Raw genomic sequence first — 17,024 nt, 5'->3', positions numbered from 1 at the left:
TCACATCCGCAGTGGTGCAGCGGTAGCATTATTGCCTCACAGCAAGAGGTTCTCTCGTTCGATTCTTGGCTGGAGTGCGGGGAGTGCCTTCTGTGTGGAGTCTGCATGTCCTCTCCATGGTTGGGTGGGCGTTAGAAAGACATGTGTAAATGGGCGTGCCTTCGTTGAAGGTTGAATTTTGAGCTGGCACCTCGGCGTTCGTGAAAATCTACTGCCAATCATTAGCGGACCGGAGTTCCGCTGAGGCCACCCCTAACCGGGAAAAGCCGAAAGACAAACAACAACAACATCACAGGTTTTTCATGCAGTTCTGAAATACAGATCAGCATCTTTACCTCATGTTGTAAAATAGCTTACAGAATTATAGAATGGAAAGTGTAGTCGTGTAAGTAAACTTACCATAACAGTATGTGTTCAAATGATCACTGCTGCAGTAGCCTTAGCTATATGGGCTCTGGTTATATCCTGCCAAGGATATAATAGCTTGCCAGCTTCCAAAACTTCAGGGAACCTTCCATGCACCTAAACTGTCAGGCAGCTCGAGCTGAGCTGACTAAAAGTCAAAGGTTTCCTGCCAACAGAGAGAAGGAGGCTGAGGCTTGAAAGGACAATACTAGGAATGACAAAAATAAATGTCCACACCCTGGCATAAAAAAACACAACAAAAAAAACAAGAGGGATAGAAGGAAGCAGCAGCTACTGTAGCAATGACCATTCAAACATCTACTGTTATGGTAAGTTTACTTACACAGCTGCAAAATGTTCATCATATTGATTACTGCTGCAGTAGCCTTAGCTAAATGGGTATTAACTTACTACATTTGGGAGCTGGAAAGAGAAGTGTTCTGGAGCCCCAGAAGAATGGTCCCAGCAAAGCCTGACCTGGATTTAGAGAAGGAATCAAGTTTATTGTGCTTTGTAAAGTTATGTACAGAGGACTAAGCAGTACCCGAGTTGTCTGTGGACATCCAAGGTATGGTGTGTCCTCTCTCCCTCATTTTTAGGTTCAGAAATGAAAATAGGGAGATGGATAGTTTGACTTAAAGTAAACTCGGATAGCACTTTAGGCATAAAAGAAGGATTAGTTCTCAATGAAACCTTGTGGAAAATGAGATAGTTGCCTCACCATTAGGAGCTTGCAATGCAGATACTCTTCTTGCAGAGGTCACAGCAATCAGTAAGACATTTTTCCATGTTAAGAATTTGAAATCAGCCAGGTTAGCTGGCTCAAATGGAGCAAGTGTTAGTTTCTCTAACACAAAATTAAGATCCCAAGAAGGGATCACTGGATTACTTGGTAGCCTCTTGTGAAAACCCCCTTTCAAACAACATTTTGACATGAGACTGCATTGAAAGAGGAGGAGCCATGGGTAGACATGCTGAAATGGCCAGTAAATTAACATTGACAGAAGAATAACAAATGCCATAGGACAGCAACTCAGTAAATATTGTAAAATCAGAGAACAACTAGTTCTGAATATGTTGTTGGCACTAACTAGAAAACCTTTTCCATTTGCTAATAAATGATTTTTCTAGTAACAGGCTTTTTTGCCTCCATTAGCACCTGCTGCATGTCCTCAGTAAACAGGTGCCTAAAAGGAATTAATACCCATCATCCAGGCAGTCAACTGAAGTTGACTGACAATGGGGTGTATCAAACACCCCTTTTGTGTGAGTAGATCTAGTCTATGAAGAAGCTTCTGGTATTTGCCCCTGGCCATTTTCAAAATAAGGAAGAACCACTGTTTCCTGTGCCAAAATGGAGCCATTACAATGATCCCAGGAGATTCATTCTCAATCTTAAGAAATACCCTGTATATTAGTGCAACAGGTGAAAAAGCAAGCAGCAACATTCCTGTCCAAGGAAAAGAAAAGGCACCTGTCTTTCAGGCCTTCTTGCATGGAGTCATTGAACATAATCTTGCCAGTTGATTGTACAGAGAGAAGGCAAAGAGTTCTACTTGAGGATCTCTTCACAGGTGGATCGAATCTCGGAAGACCCCCTTTATCTGGTTTACATTCTGGTAGGAACCAGGCGAAAGCACTTGATTAATTCTTCTGTTTTTATTCATTAAAGTTATTTAACTTCAGTTTATTTCTGGTTGTATCACATTTGTGTTTCCTGGACTGAGTGTTTCTACCCGTGGAGCTGCTTTTTACTTGGTTTTTGTACTCGTTTTTACGTCAGTTGGATTGTCTGTAACAATATGAAGAGGTTGTGGGGACCAAAAATGATTCAGAGAGTTGATTGCCTTAATCAAACCAAGCATCTCTTTGATATTTATGTGATTACATCTGTTCTTGATGTCCCACACACCCTGCACTTTAATCCTTCCTGAAACTGCTCCCCAGACAAAATCCGAGACATCTGTCTGTAGTAACCAACTGCTATGGAACAGGGAGGGAGAAGGGGAGACCTGGATATAAAGGTATTTGTCGACCCTACCAAATGATTTCTCATCTGACAAACCCCAGCACTGCAATTTGAAAAGTCAAAAGGTGTTGGTTCTGGGACCTAAGACACTTCAGGTACCACTGAATCTTTCTCATGTGCAGCTTTGTCAGTGGTATCATGAGAATCATAGAAGCTATGAGGCCCAAAATCCTATGGTACTCCCTTGCAGTGACTGAAGTTTGAGCAGAAAACCTTATAAATAGATCTAGATAAAGATCTATTTTTTCCTGTGGAAGAAAGTCTTTTTGAACTGAGGTGTCTAGTTAACTTCCCAGGAACACAACTGTGTGTGAAGGAGTTAATAAAGACTTTTGAATGTTCTCTTGGAATCCCAGCTTATGTAAGTGACCTGTCACCCAAGTCAGAGGGATTTCTGACATTTTGGAAAACTCCTCTGCAAAGATAAGCAAGTCATCAAAATATGGCAAAAGGTGGATACCCTGTAGCCTGCAATGAGCTATAATTGGAGCTGGACACTTTATGAACATACTTGGTGCAGTGGATAGTCAAAATGGTAAGACAGAGAACTGATAATGTGATCCAGACACGCAAAATCTTAAGAAATGTCTGAAGTCTGGATGAATAGAGATGTGATGGGAAGCATATTTTAAGTTCAGTGTTACTAGTAAAACTGAATGAGGAAGAAGTGGTAACAGGTTGTGAAGTGACATCATTTTGAACTTGGGCACCATCACAGACGGGTTTAGAAAGATACAGAACTGGTCTCCAACATTTTCTGTCTTTGGCACTAAGAATACCCTTGAATAAAAACCTTTCTGAACATGGGAAGGAGGAACTGGTTCTATCAATTCTTGGGCCAGCATGTGAAGAAGAACTGATGGAAAAAAAAAAGAGTCTGATGTGGAGGAAGTGGAATGACCCCCTGGAAAGGAGGAATTTTCTCCCACTGCCATCTGTACTCTTAATGAATGATCTTCAGACCCAATTTGTCTGAAACTATCTGTTGTCAAAGAGAAAAACAGAGATTCAGACTTTCTGGAAGAAAAACGAGCCAGGATATGAGGGGGTCCCAAGTTCTCTTGAATGGATATATTCAGTGTTGTTGAGATGTCCTTGGTTTGGGGAGGTTTGACACTACTTTGTAGAACACTATTGCCATTTCTTCTTAGATGTCATTTGCCTGTATTTTTTTATACTGCTTATTCTGCTTTTTGCCAAAATTTGATGTGGAGTTAGCAAGTCCCTTAGAAATTTTGGAAAAAATGGGCTGAAAATCTTAAGAGATTCCCTGGATCAGCTTACCCCTTTCATCACATGTTTTGATAACCTTTGCAGCAGAGGAGCGAAAAAGTAAATCTTGATCTAAAAAGGAATTTAAAATCTCATTTTTAACATCACCTGGGAGGTTCTGAGAATGCAACCATGTAAATCCTCCTCAAAACAGCACCAGTGGCCATAACCCTGGAAGAAGTATCAACAGAGTCATACACACACTATAAACAGTGAGTAGCAACCTGTGTAATAGAAGAAACTAAATTATTTAAAGCAGATTTTTCCTCAGAAGAAGAAACCACAGATAAAATATCTCTCATACTTTCAAAATTAGTTAGAACAAACTTTAACATATAATCCTGAGAATTCAAACTTCTGAAAATCAAAGTTGCAAAAATATACACTTTTCCCCATACTTATCAATAATGATCCCATCCTTATCAGAAAGTGTAGGATTGGAATTAACTGTTTATCAGCAGTGTGATCAAGTAAAGCTATAGCTGGGTCAGGTTTAGGAATAGTATATGAAAACTTAAAAGACTGAGCAACTTTATATATCCTAAATGCCTTTTTAGGGGCAGCTGGCTATCATGATAATTGCAGGCAGTAGCACACACATTCTCTGAAGCAGGCAGAACAGGAGGAATAGCATTGCTAGGGCCATAGCCAGCCTTAGGCATAGGCCAACTAGGCGGCTGCCTAGGGTGCCGCTCTAGAAGGGGCATTTTCCAGTAGTCTGGATGGTGTAGGTGGACCAGGATGGAGGCACCGAGTGGTGTTGGGGGGCACTGTGTAGACCTTTTGCCTAGGGCAACAGTTGATCAAAGGCCGGTCCTGGCTAGGGCGGGGTGAGAGGACACCTGCCACAGCGCAATGCATTAGGAAGCATGATCAGCTGATGCCGATTTCTCTTTAATGCAATACAAGCCAAACCTGAGCATTGTAGTGCTACACTTTAAAAGTGGAAAAACACTTTTCTTTCTTTTTTTTTCTTTTTTAACTAAAACCTAAGCACTGTAGCACTCTGTGCAGGCAGAGTATAAACTGCAGTAACTGCTTGCTATATTGTAGCAAGGAGCTTGCTACAGTTTAAAAAGAATATATTTTTTTTTAAACTAAAACATGAACTCTGTAGTGCTCCATGCAGGCATGGTATAAACTGTAGCAACTATTTGCTACAGTTTGAAAGAAGAATTTTTTTTTTAAATATGCTGAAGGAGGATTGGGGACAGGGCACAGGAATGGGATGGCAGTGTCATGCATCTGGTCTTCTGGTTCATGTACCAGCAGATGGAATGTCCTTTTTTTGTTTGTTTGTTTTTTTCTTTTTTTGGTCTTCAGTGGAAGAGCTGGGGAGTGTATGTTTAACTGTAATAAGCTGAGTACTTACTATGTAGAGACTGGCTTATTACCATCAAGTATTTTTTTTATGCTGCTCACTTCACGAGATGAGGGGTGGGGCCCTGTTTCATAATACTGTCCCAGGGCACTGGTTGAACCAGCTATGCTTCTGACACTTGGTATAGGTTTTGGAAATTCCTTCTGTAACAACTCAGAGTATTTTCTGAGGGGCTCAGAAACAGCAGTGTTCCCCCACTGAAAACACTGTCGCTTTCTAGCAAAAATCTCGGAGAATGAGAACCCCCCAAAAGGAGAATCAGAAACTGAGCTCTCCTCTGAGTCTGAATCAGAAATCTGAGGAGAAACCCCTACACCTGTTCCTTCATCTTCCTGTTCAGAATCTTGAATCTCTTCAGGAATATAGATATTCCTCTTCCTTTTATCAGAAACTACAAGAAGGATGAATAATCTGAATTAAGCTCTGAGCCAAACCCAGTAAACTACTCCAGAAATTTGAGGAGGAGTAGACACATGCTTAGTTTTCTGTTTATTTTTTACATAAAAACTGTGGTCAGCCATGTTACTAATGCACAACATTCTGACACAACAGGGAAGACTTCCCTATTCCCTCTCTCTGAACTAAAAAGAGTGGTTCTCCTTTGTCTGCCGAAGGGACCCCTACAGCTGCAGAGAATGTAGCTAACTCCTGGTCCATAGTGGCTGTATGTGCTACACCAGAACAATTGGACTAAAAGATGAGTGGTCAGACTGGCCACAGCGGAGTCACGCACCCACAGCTGAAGCAAATTTTTAGCCTGCTGTGGTGGCAAAGGCTGTTTGCCTAACAATTTTCTTTTTGGGGCTGGAAGATGGAATGACTGTGGAACCCAGAGTTTGTTCCACTGTCAAGCCAAAAGTAATGCCTCTTTCCCAGAAGACAAGCAGCAAATGCCAGTTAAAAACAATGTCTTTAAAAATCACCTTTTCATAGAAACACACAGTAAAAAGCACTTTAAAACACTTTGTCAACCCCTAAAAAGCAAAATAAGCACAATTTCTCCATGAATTTCAGTTACTTCACACAAGTTTTAGTCTGACATGAAAAAAGTGCTCCTGTTTAAAAGTATGATACAGTTTCATGACAGTCAGTCGAAACATAACATTCTTTGCTTTAAACTAACTTTTCTGAAGAGGAAAGTGATAAAACACAAACAATATTTAGAAAATGGAAAGTTTATCCTCAAAGGGAGCTTATCTGCCCAGCAAAGAAACAGCACCAAGCCAACCATCAATCCTTAAAACCCTTAGAGAAGTGTACTGTTTGGAAGCAATACAGCTCTGAAGGACATGGTTCCCAAACTTGTCTTTTAGTCAGTTCAGCTTAAGGTACCTGACAGATGTGGAAGGTGCCTTGAAGCTTTGGAAGCTGGTCAGCTGTTATAGCCTTGGCAGGCATACCTATCAATTGTCCAGATTTTTCCAGACTGTCCAGATTTCAGATTTTTTGCTCATATTTTGGTCTGTTCCTAGTAAAATTTGTGGTTTTCTGGCAAATCACTGAGGGCTGAAGTCACTAAATAATGCAAACTAATGACAGACATTTGAGTTTCAGACTTCATGTCCTTCAAACAATACATAATAATGCAAAATCTGTTATTTTGGCAACCTTCTACATTTATAGGAACAGTATTTAAAATCTGTCCCTGTTTTTGGGCCTTTGTCCCCCATAATTTCTGGCATTGTACTGAGAGGTTGAGAGGTATGTTGGCAGGATATAACCCACATAGCTAAGGCTACTACAGCAGTGATCCATGTGGTGAACATGGATTTTGCTCTTAGCCACTTCCTGATTCATTGACTTATACACTATACAGTTTCTGTAGCTCTTCGCAAAATGCAGAATTCCAAGGTTCTGGATAATGCCTATACTTTATATTCTTGGAGCTTATACAAGCCAGAACAAGTAAGCATTTTTTTTGCTTGTTTCATTATTTTGTGGCTTTTAGAAGAATTCTTTCTTTGCTGAATTTGTCAGTCCTTAGGCACAGAAGCATTTCTTGGATGCTAAAAATTTGCTAAAACATTGTCAACACAGATTTTAGCATTTTCAGCATAACCATGATGTGCTTATATCTGAAGTGTCAACCCAGTTTTAGACAAGTTTAGCCACTGGAAACACAAATGGTGGATTGCGTTGTTTATTTAAATCTGTGCATCTCTTTAGAGTAAATTGAAACATGACTATTTATTAAACACAAATGAATAGTATGAAATCTTTATGCATATCCTGCCCATTGAATGCTTCCCTCTTTAAACTTCTTTGTGGACATTTTGTTTAACTGCAGATGAAATAAATATTCTGTAAAACTGAGACAATTTTCAATTCAAATGTTACTGTGTTATAGTTTGCATCCTTGCAGTACAGATGTACTATACTTCTTGTTGCATCTGGGATAATATGCCGTAGTGATGTGTGTAATAATGATATATATGTCTAGCAAAATGTTTTTCTCCATGCCCTCACCGAAAATGAACTGTGTTACCTTCTGATTACCCTGGATAGCATAACAAAGCAAGGTATAATAAATATTAAATTAAATGTATCGAAGTATCTACTTAAAATAAGCTGTCTTCTTTTAACCACTGATCAAATCTGATATAGTTTGGTATAGCCTTTGATGCCATTTCTCACAAGATGCACATACACAAGCTGAATAAACTAAAAGTGGCTCTTTAAATGCATAGAAAGGTGGATTACTAATGGCTGACAGACGGCTAATGGTAATTATGTCTCACTTTGTGAAGATGCAAGTAACCAGTGGAGCATTACAGGAAAAGCTGCAATGGGACTGAAGCCTCCTCACTGCATTTATAGCTACATTTCCAAGGGATCAGAAAAACAGACTAGTTTACTTGAGCAAGTGTAACCTGGCCAGATGTATACACTGCTTGCAAAACATGGCTGAAGCTGAACTCTTTAAGGGAGCTCCCTCCCTTCCTAAGGTGAAGGTGGAGAGATCTCTTAGCCAGTTGCATTAAGTAAGGATGCCAAGATTAAAAACAACTGCATGGGCATGTTAGGGGCAAAAAAAAATCTCCTTTATTCTTGTCAGCTGACTTTTTAGGTAACTTCAACAATCATCTTACATCCTCAGAAAATAGAATGCAGTAAAGTCCACAGGGGGGTTGCTGTTCTTGTACAGAGAGATGCTAAGCATTGAACTGAAAGTAATTGTAATGGGGATAATACAACCTTCAACTAAGTTGTAAAAAAACAATAATTAGCACAGGCAAGAGAGTGCAAAAGTGTGACTTTGGGAATACTTTGGCAGATGTTGATTATATGATGGGGGGGGGTCTAATGATGACTAAGGCTGTAGGCAACATATGATGTCGTACTTATATCTGGATATTATGATTTATCATTGAGAGAAGCCAGTTGATCATCTGAGAAATATTATAGAAATATTATCAACGGCAGAAAGAGAGATAATGTAACACTGTTTTAGAAATTATTTGGAAGATTTTGTCTATATCTAGAGTATTGTAGTCACTTTGTGAAGTTTCAGCGTCAAAAGGATATGTAAGAAGCTTCTCCAGTTAACAACATTTAAAGAGGTAGATAGTTTGCCTCACATGTCCTAAAATAGAAGTTAATCAAAGTTAATATCTGTAAAGTTAAAGAAAGAAAAGAAGGGTGAGAAATGATATAAAATATTTTAATAAAAGGAATATGAACTAGAAAGTTAAACTGAGTAGCAAAAGGCAGGAACGGGTCCATAGTATTACTGGTCATGAGGATAAACTGCAAAGAGAAAAAACGACTATACTTTATGCCTCTGTGTAAGATATAGCCTACTTTATGTATAGATTTATATAAGCTTACTTTGTTTATATATTGCATTATCTGCATAATGGATAGTAACTCTATATTTACTCTGTATGTTTGTGATTTACCTGATGGTCCAGGTCATGGTTGAAAATAGTCCTGTTGTTGGGACATTTTGTTTTCCCAGTTAACAAATGAAATGATACTTTAATAAATTAAGAGCAGGACAGTGGCTATGGCAAAGAGGATGCTAAACTGCTTCACAAGAGGGAGAGACTGATGTAAGGGAGAAGGAGGTGATACTGGTCCTGTGCACAGCACTAATACAACCACATGTGGAGTATTGCATGCAGGTCTGCATAACTCATACAGAGGAAGTGATACAGGTGGTGGGATGGAGGCAATGAACAACAGTCAGAATGATCAAGGGGATATGGGGTGGTGACTGGGTGTTGAGCTACAAAGAGACAACTGAGATGGATATGTATGTACTGGAAGGAGAATAATTAGGGCAACATGACATGGGGGCACAGGATAATGAGAAAGTGAGGGTCTAAGGAAAGAACAGGGAGGGATGAAGGGATTAGATTTAAAACATACATGAAGATGTTCTTCCTGGAAAGAATTGTGGATAAATGGAATGAGTTGTTAAATGCTACAGGGCAGGGGGGTGGAATTCAGAAAGCTTGGGATAAGTGGAAAGAGGAAGAAAGGGGGTCTGTGAAATCAGGTATGAGGAGTTAGGTGCAGAAAAAGAAACAGGCATTATAAGCTTCTCTCCTTCTGTTGGCACTCACATATGTCCATCTGTCTGTCTTTCACATTTGAGAGTCTGAAGCATACTGTTTTAAAAGTGACATTAAATCAGCATACACACACTGGCAGAACATCATATGATGTCTGTGTCATACAAGCACCATACAGATATTAAAGTCATGAAATAATGTGGTCTGTGTGCCATGTTGTCATTTCAGCAGTATGCAAAGAACAGTGTTCCCTGTACTATAGTGCACCATCGAAGTCATATAACACTCATATTTTCCCAACGTGTTGCGTTAAGTGTGAACTCAGAATACTGTAATTTCACGTTAACTGTAATCACAGAATGTTCTATTTTAAGTGGTGGAATTATTAAGGAACTTGGATGCTGCATAGAGCATAGGCCCATTTGTACATTCATTTTAGACTACTGTGCTTATGGATGATCATATTTGTGACTGTTAATTATCTGAATATACCATCTGCTTGTATCACAAGTACATCTGGCCGTTTTATGTGCTGCATTGTATTGAATGATGCTGATTTTGTAATAATTTTTTCTGTACCTCAGTGATTGCTGAGCTGTCATCATCTGGTACTCCCAAAGTACCTAATTAATTGTTGTTTTGTCTATTGTACCTATTCTACTGCTGTCCAGAAGAGTGGAAATAAACATCCCGGTAAGGTACATAAACACTGATGGGTGAAAAGTTATTATTCATAGCCCAAGCAATTGTGTATTAGTACATATAAACAGTATGGCATTCAAGCTATGTAGTCTCAGCCCCTGCGTCTAACTGTATACAAGCAAATCAGTGTCATTTGTTGTTATAACAATCTCTGGTTACTCCACATTCAACGTGCTGCAGTTACTCCATATGTGATGTACTGTAGTTACCCCACATATAATATGCTGCAGTTACTCCACACATGATGTACTATAGTTACCCCACATATAATATTCTGCAGTTACTCCATATGTGATATACTGTAGTTACCCCACATATAATGTGCTGCAGTTACTCCACACATGATGTGCTGTAGTTATCCCACATATAATGTCCTGCATTTAAATCACATTCGATGTGCTGTAGTTATCCAACATGTCATGTGTTATAGTTACCCAACATGGAATGTGCTGCAGGTACTCCACACATGATGTGCTGTAGTTATCCTGCATGTAACATGCTGCAGATACTCCACACATGATGTGCTGTAATTATCCCAAATGTAATGTGCTGCAGTTATCCTGCACATAGCATGCAGCAGCTACTCCACACATGATGTGCTGTAATTATCCCACATGTAATGTGCTGTAGTTATCCTGCATGTAACGTGCTGCAGATACTCCACACATGATGTGCTGTAATTAACCCACATGTAATGTGCTGTAGTTATCCTGTATGTAACGTGCTGCAGATACTCCACACATGATGTGCTGTAATTATCCTACATGTAATGTGCTATAGTTATCCTGCATGTAATGGGCTGCAGATACTCCACATGTGATGTGCTGTAATTATCCCAAATGTAATGTGCTGTAGTTATCCTGCATGTAACGTGCTGCAGACACTCCACACATGATGTGCTGTAATTATCCCACATGTGATGTGCTGCAGTTACCCTGCATGTAACATGCTGCAGATATTCCACACATAATGTGTTGTAATTATCCCACATGCAATGTGCTGCAGTTATCCTTTATGTAACGTGAGGCAGATACTCCACACATGATGTGTTGTAATTATCCCACATGTAATGTGCTGTAGTTATCCTGCATGTAACAGGCTTCCGATACTCCACACATGATGTGCTGTAACTATCTCACATGTAATGTGCTGTAGTTATCCTGCATGTAACATGAGGTAGATACTCCACACATGATGTGCTGAAATTATCCCACATGTAATGTGCTGCAGTTATTCCACATGTGATGTTGTGTAGTTATCCTGCATGTAACATGAAACAGATACTCCACACATGATGTGTTGTAATTATTGCATATCTGATGTGCTGTAGTTACTCCACACTTGATATGCTATAATCACTCTGTATGTAATATACAGTAGTCACCCCATACATGGGGTGCTGAGTTAGCCTACATGTAATGTGCTGTAGTTACTCAACATGTGATGTTCTGTAGTTACTTATATAAAGATGTGCTTTAGTTACCCACATAATATGCTGCATTTACCCTACACATGATGTATTGAAGTTACTCATGTAATGTACTTTATTTACCCCATATGTAATGTACTGTTGATCCCCCATATGTGATATGCTTAAATTACCCTGCATTTAAAGTTATTCATTTACCCCACACATTATGGTCTGTAGTTACCCAGATCCAGAACTTGGTGCTTTTAGTTACCTCATATGTGATGTATTGCAATTTCCCCACATGTAATGTTCTGCAGTTACCTCACATGTAATATATTGCAGTTACTCCACATGTAATGTACTGTGGTTTCCCTGCATGTAAGTTACCCCACGTGATGTGCTGTAGTTTCTCCCTCATATAATGTACTGCAGTTACCTTGCATATAATATATTGCAGTTACCTGACATGTAATATGCCACAGTTACCCCACATGTGATGTTATAGCTGCCCCACATATAATGTGATGCAGTTACCGCACACTTCATGTACCATAGTTACCTGTCATATAACGTGATGCAGTTATCTAACATATGATATGCAGTAGTTATCCCACATGTAATGTACTGCAGTTGCCGCACATCCACATGTAAGGTACTGCAGTTAACCCACATGTGTGGTGCTATGCTGTAGTTACTTCCAATGTGATGTGCTGTAGTTACCCCACATGCACTATACTGCAGTGAACCACAGACTGCTGTACCTTGAATCTCCATGTGGCATCAGCTCTGCAATGCCACCAAGCCAGTCTGTCCTTCTACAATAACAGTGCCATTATACAGCTGCTAGGGCTTATAGTTCTAAACTATTTCTCCAGTCTGAGGTTCTGTCATCAAACCGAGGTCACCTGTGGCATAGGTGAGAACAAAACCTCATATTCCAGTGGGCCAGCAGTACGAAACTGCTACTGTCTCTATTCAAATATTTTTTACTGAAGCCTATTTTCCTTTGGTCTCCTAAGAAAAGGACCCTGAATCCACAGGGTTCAACCTGGTCAAGAATTGCCCAAGTAAATGAATGAATGAAACAACTGCATTATGTCATAGTGGAAGACACTATGTTATCAGATGTATGTTATAATAAAGCACAGTACAACACAACTTAGTACAGCACTGATTCCTGCTCTAACATAGAACAATGTGGACTATAATTTATGGCAAGAAAGAAAGTACCCTGAAAGTAGTAGTAGTAGATAGAGTTCACCCATTTCACAAGATGGTGATTACTGGGGTCACTCTTTTTTCATGTCTAAATAAGTAACATCACAGAAGGACTTGGAGGAAAATTCTACCCTTTTGCTGATGACAGAAAGATAAACAACACATTTGTGCAAAAATTCATAAACTTTATGAAATGGTCCTTGTCAAGACTGGCAAAATTGTATAAAGTATATGAGAGCTTATATTTAGTAAAAAAAAAATCAAGACTAATATAGCTGGGGAGTAATAATCTGGGGAAACATACACAGCTTCATTCGCAAGGCCAGATAAGTAAAGTGACCTGGAGAAGTCATGTCGGACAATCAGAAAGGAAGCAAGGAGTGTGTCAAAGCAGCATGAAAGTTTGATAGGGTATTGGGATACAATGGATGAGGAATCAGTTTGGGAAAACAAGAATCTGTCTTTGTCCTACATAAACAGCTAGTAAGAGCCCACCTGGAGTATTGCACTTGTAGAGATCTCACCATTGTAAACAGGAAAATAAAGGTAATACAGAGGACAGCAGCATAAATTGTGCATGAACAGATGTCATATGAAAAGCTTAATACAAAAGGCAGAGGCGGGTATTATAGAAACATTTAAGTACTCCAATGGGATCCACATGGCCCAAATGGGCACCATAAAAAACAAGAGAGTTATGAAAACAAGAGGATACAGCCTAAAGATACAAGGTGGACATCTCTTAGGATGGCTGATGGCTGACTGAATGAACCTTCATGAAGAGACTGGAGGGTCAACAACTGTGTCAGATTTCAGGAATGCATGAGACGGCTAAAAGGCAGTTCTTACATTATGACGGAGATTTTAAATAATACGCTGCTGGCTGAGAAGGAGCTTCAGCTTACGCAGTAGGTAAGGGAATGGGAAGAATAAACAGATGAAGCTGTGCTCATGCATTCTTAAAAATGACTGTTTCTAACTTTCTCATGCAGGTACAATAATGTCTATTTTCTGTAGCCCCAACGCATTGAACGGTATGATGCCAAATTCATGCAAACAGTATATGGGTATTTTAACAATCTTACAACAAATGGATGCAGACATTAAGTTCACAACACTGCAGCATTTACATGTTTACTTTCATGTAAAAAGGAAGCATGACAGGCATATCTCTCAACCATTTGTCTGCAGAATTAGGGACAAAGCAAAGCATAATTAGGAAAAAGGTCCCAAATGAGTGATACTTTTTAAATAGTGGTACTATTTACTTAGAGCTACTCAAAAAAGCTCAGTTTTAAGAGGGAAAGGCAAAATGCTGAGCCAAAATTTGGGGTATCCTTACACATTAGGGACAGCAGGTTGCACACTGTGTCTCATGTTTTGTTGTCGGTAGCATGTACACATATAATTTTTACTGACACTGTCAGTGTATAACTGAGACACCTTGTACTGCATATTTTATCAAGGAATGACCCACAAATGGATAATTTATCCTAAGGTTGTATGACCTCAAGGTGCCTTTCTCCATCACACAGGATTTTAAAGTTATACTATACTTTTTTATATTTTTGATAAGTGGACCATTTCTGTATCTTCTAAGTGAACTGTATTGTAATCATTCCAGACCACATAGGAAATGGTAGCACGTTAATAACTTAAAAGTAGTAAATAACAAAAGTCCTCAAAATGCAGATATATATATATATATATATATATATATATATATATATATATATATATATATATATGTATATATATGATTCACTCAGTCAAAAACTATTTGTTGGAAGGGATGAGTGTTGAAAGAGTAATGATTCAGAAATTGCTGTTCTTCCTTGTGCTCCTTAGTTGCTGTGAGGCTGTGCCATTGTAACATGCAAGCACACAAAACAGTAGGCAGACTGAGAAACACATGCAGTAATAAAACTACATAGTAATGCTTTAACCTTTTTTAACATCCCTGAGCTCCCGATGACCATAGTAAAAGGTCCCAACAGCTACCACATCTAGACATATGGTTCTGATCAAATCACAGATTATACTTAAATCCGCAAGAATCATGGGGGCAAGCCTAGGGGCACCTTAAGAAAAAAATGCAGCAAGTGTGCAGTAACAGATGATGGAGAAAATAACAGTTGAGAGCACCTGAGATTTCTTCAAATAAAATGAAAAGTCACACTATTAAATAGTCTCTCATCCTTACTCAACTGCAGAACCTGCTCAGCTCTTTGCTCTTTCATTCTAACTTGTGCTCACTGGAGCAGACCATGAAATATTCTTAATGCTGTATACACTGGGATACTATACTAAATGACCTTTGTGTTCAGATAGCTAACATAATAATGCGTTTCTCAGCCTGTAAGGATTAAAATAATATCACTGAGTTTCAAAGATCATAACACAGGGCCAGAAGAAGAAACACTTTCTTATTTCACACAGTAATATACATACAGGTACTAGACATCCACAGGAACTTAGTGATATGGTTTGTGTGCACAGAAATGGTTTAATGATCATTTCTACACCTACAAATATCTTAAAGAACATTTGTAAACCTAGGAAGAGCATAGTTAAAGTTGAAGGTAAAAATCACAGTAATATGCCTAAATCACAGTATCTGAAAGGTCTGCTTGATAATATCACACAAAAGATCCCCATTCTCGCATCTGTAGCATGAGAAATAATAACTGACAAGTTTATGCATCCCGATGAACTTCAACGAACCCACTGCAGATTTTCTTCAGAGCAGTTTTACAACAGTGAGCAAGCCATACTGATGGAGAGTTCTTCAGTTACATTTTACTTATTTACTGTTGAGTAATAGAGCATGTGCATGGGTTAGGCAAGATAAAATCAGTTCAAGTTTTTGTTAATACACTGCATGTATGCATATGGATACTTAAGTGATCAGTGAGTTAACTGTGTCTAGTTATCTTCTGTGCATGAATGTGGCTTCTGTTTGCATGCATGTTTATTTTGTGTGGGTCTGTGTGAACCAATGCTCGCATACTCACACGAGCATAATGTATATATGTGTATGTTTTAGTGATAATGAGTTTATGCAAGCACTGCAGTATATCTGAGTGCATAATGCATTCATAATCATTATATTCATAAAAACAGTACATGAATATGAATGCAAGTGCCTTAGCACTGAGTACTTACCAGGTCGGTTGACAGGTTTTGATGTGTAGCTATCATGCTTCTTTTTGCCTGCAAGACACTATCAACAATAGAAGCTTCACTGCTCCGATCTCTTCCCTTTATCCTTATTCACTTGCACTGCTGTCTGTGAGGCAGGTTTGCAGCTTCCTTGTACTGTAGGCATATGTGCCCCCCCCCCCCCATACGTCCCTGTGGATCAATAATATATTGACTGGGAGAAATTAATCAAGCTGACAGAAGTACTTCCCCCATCACACAGCAATATTCCCCTACTAGTTGAAGCTGTGGGAACAGAGCTGAATCTTCGCTATTCCTTTGGAGGTTTAAAAACTATTATCTAGCCATAACTTTAAATTCGTAAGCAGATAAATATTTGATAAAATAGCTGCAGCACATCGCTTCAGTGCTGAAGTAACAGTAAATATACAGCCTTCTTTGCATGAAATGATATTTACCACCTCCAGATACAATAAAATTATACAGTCTGAGCAGTAAAGCCCTAGAGGGAGCAGAGTAGCTTACTAACTGGCAGAGATTGTATATCTTATCCTAGGTTGGCATTGGGTCAGTCTTTTTATGATGTTTTCCTGATTTTAGCTAGGCATTTATACCCCTTTTCACTGCTCTGACTTTCTTGCTTTCTCTCTCTCTCTCTCTCTCTCTCTCTCTAAGATTTCCAGAATTGCTGTTTCTGCCAGTTGTGGCCTTTCAGGAAATACTATTGCTTTCTTTGTACAGAGGAAGCATTACCATTCCATCTGTTTATTGTTTGCAAAATCAGCTGAGGGTTTCAGATGGAGTCTTCCATGGTTCACGAGGCTGCATCAGACAATAGGTTCATTTTTTTCCATGTTTCTGCTAAGGCTCTGGATGTAAGCATACTTGGAACACTTTAGGGTGCGTGTGCAAACTGGGTATCCAGCT

General features: G+C 39.1%; 1 protein-coding gene across 2 annotated transcripts in view; it reads right to left on the bottom strand.

The window, feature by feature from the left end:
* LOC122811703 (inactive dipeptidyl peptidase 10-like) overlaps nt 1–16,266 on the bottom strand; it is a 656,601-nt gene extending 640,335 nt beyond the window's left edge. Inside the window, exon 1 of one of the 2 annotated variants that reach the window (XM_044083720.1) lies at nt 16,101–16,266. In XM_044083720.1, the coding sequence (XP_043939655.1) occupies nt 16,101–16,136 (36 nt within the window). In that variant the 5' untranslated portion in view covers nt 16,137–16,266. The remainder of the gene's footprint in view (nt 1–16,100) is intronic. The other variant, XM_044083719.1, reaches the window with a different exon arrangement.
* Between the last annotated feature and the right edge of the window lie 758 nt (nt 16,267–17,024).

Source organism: Protopterus annectens, chromosome 9.part0 (genome assembly GCF_019279795.1).
Source record: "Protopterus annectens isolate FY-2018-M chromosome 9.part0, PAN1.0, whole genome shotgun sequence".
NCBI classification, from domain to species: domain Eukaryota; kingdom Metazoa; phylum Chordata; order Ceratodontiformes; family Protopteridae; genus Protopterus; species Protopterus annectens.
The sequence above is the reverse complement of the archived record's forward strand: the minus strand, read 5'-3'. Positions and strand labels throughout refer to the sequence as shown.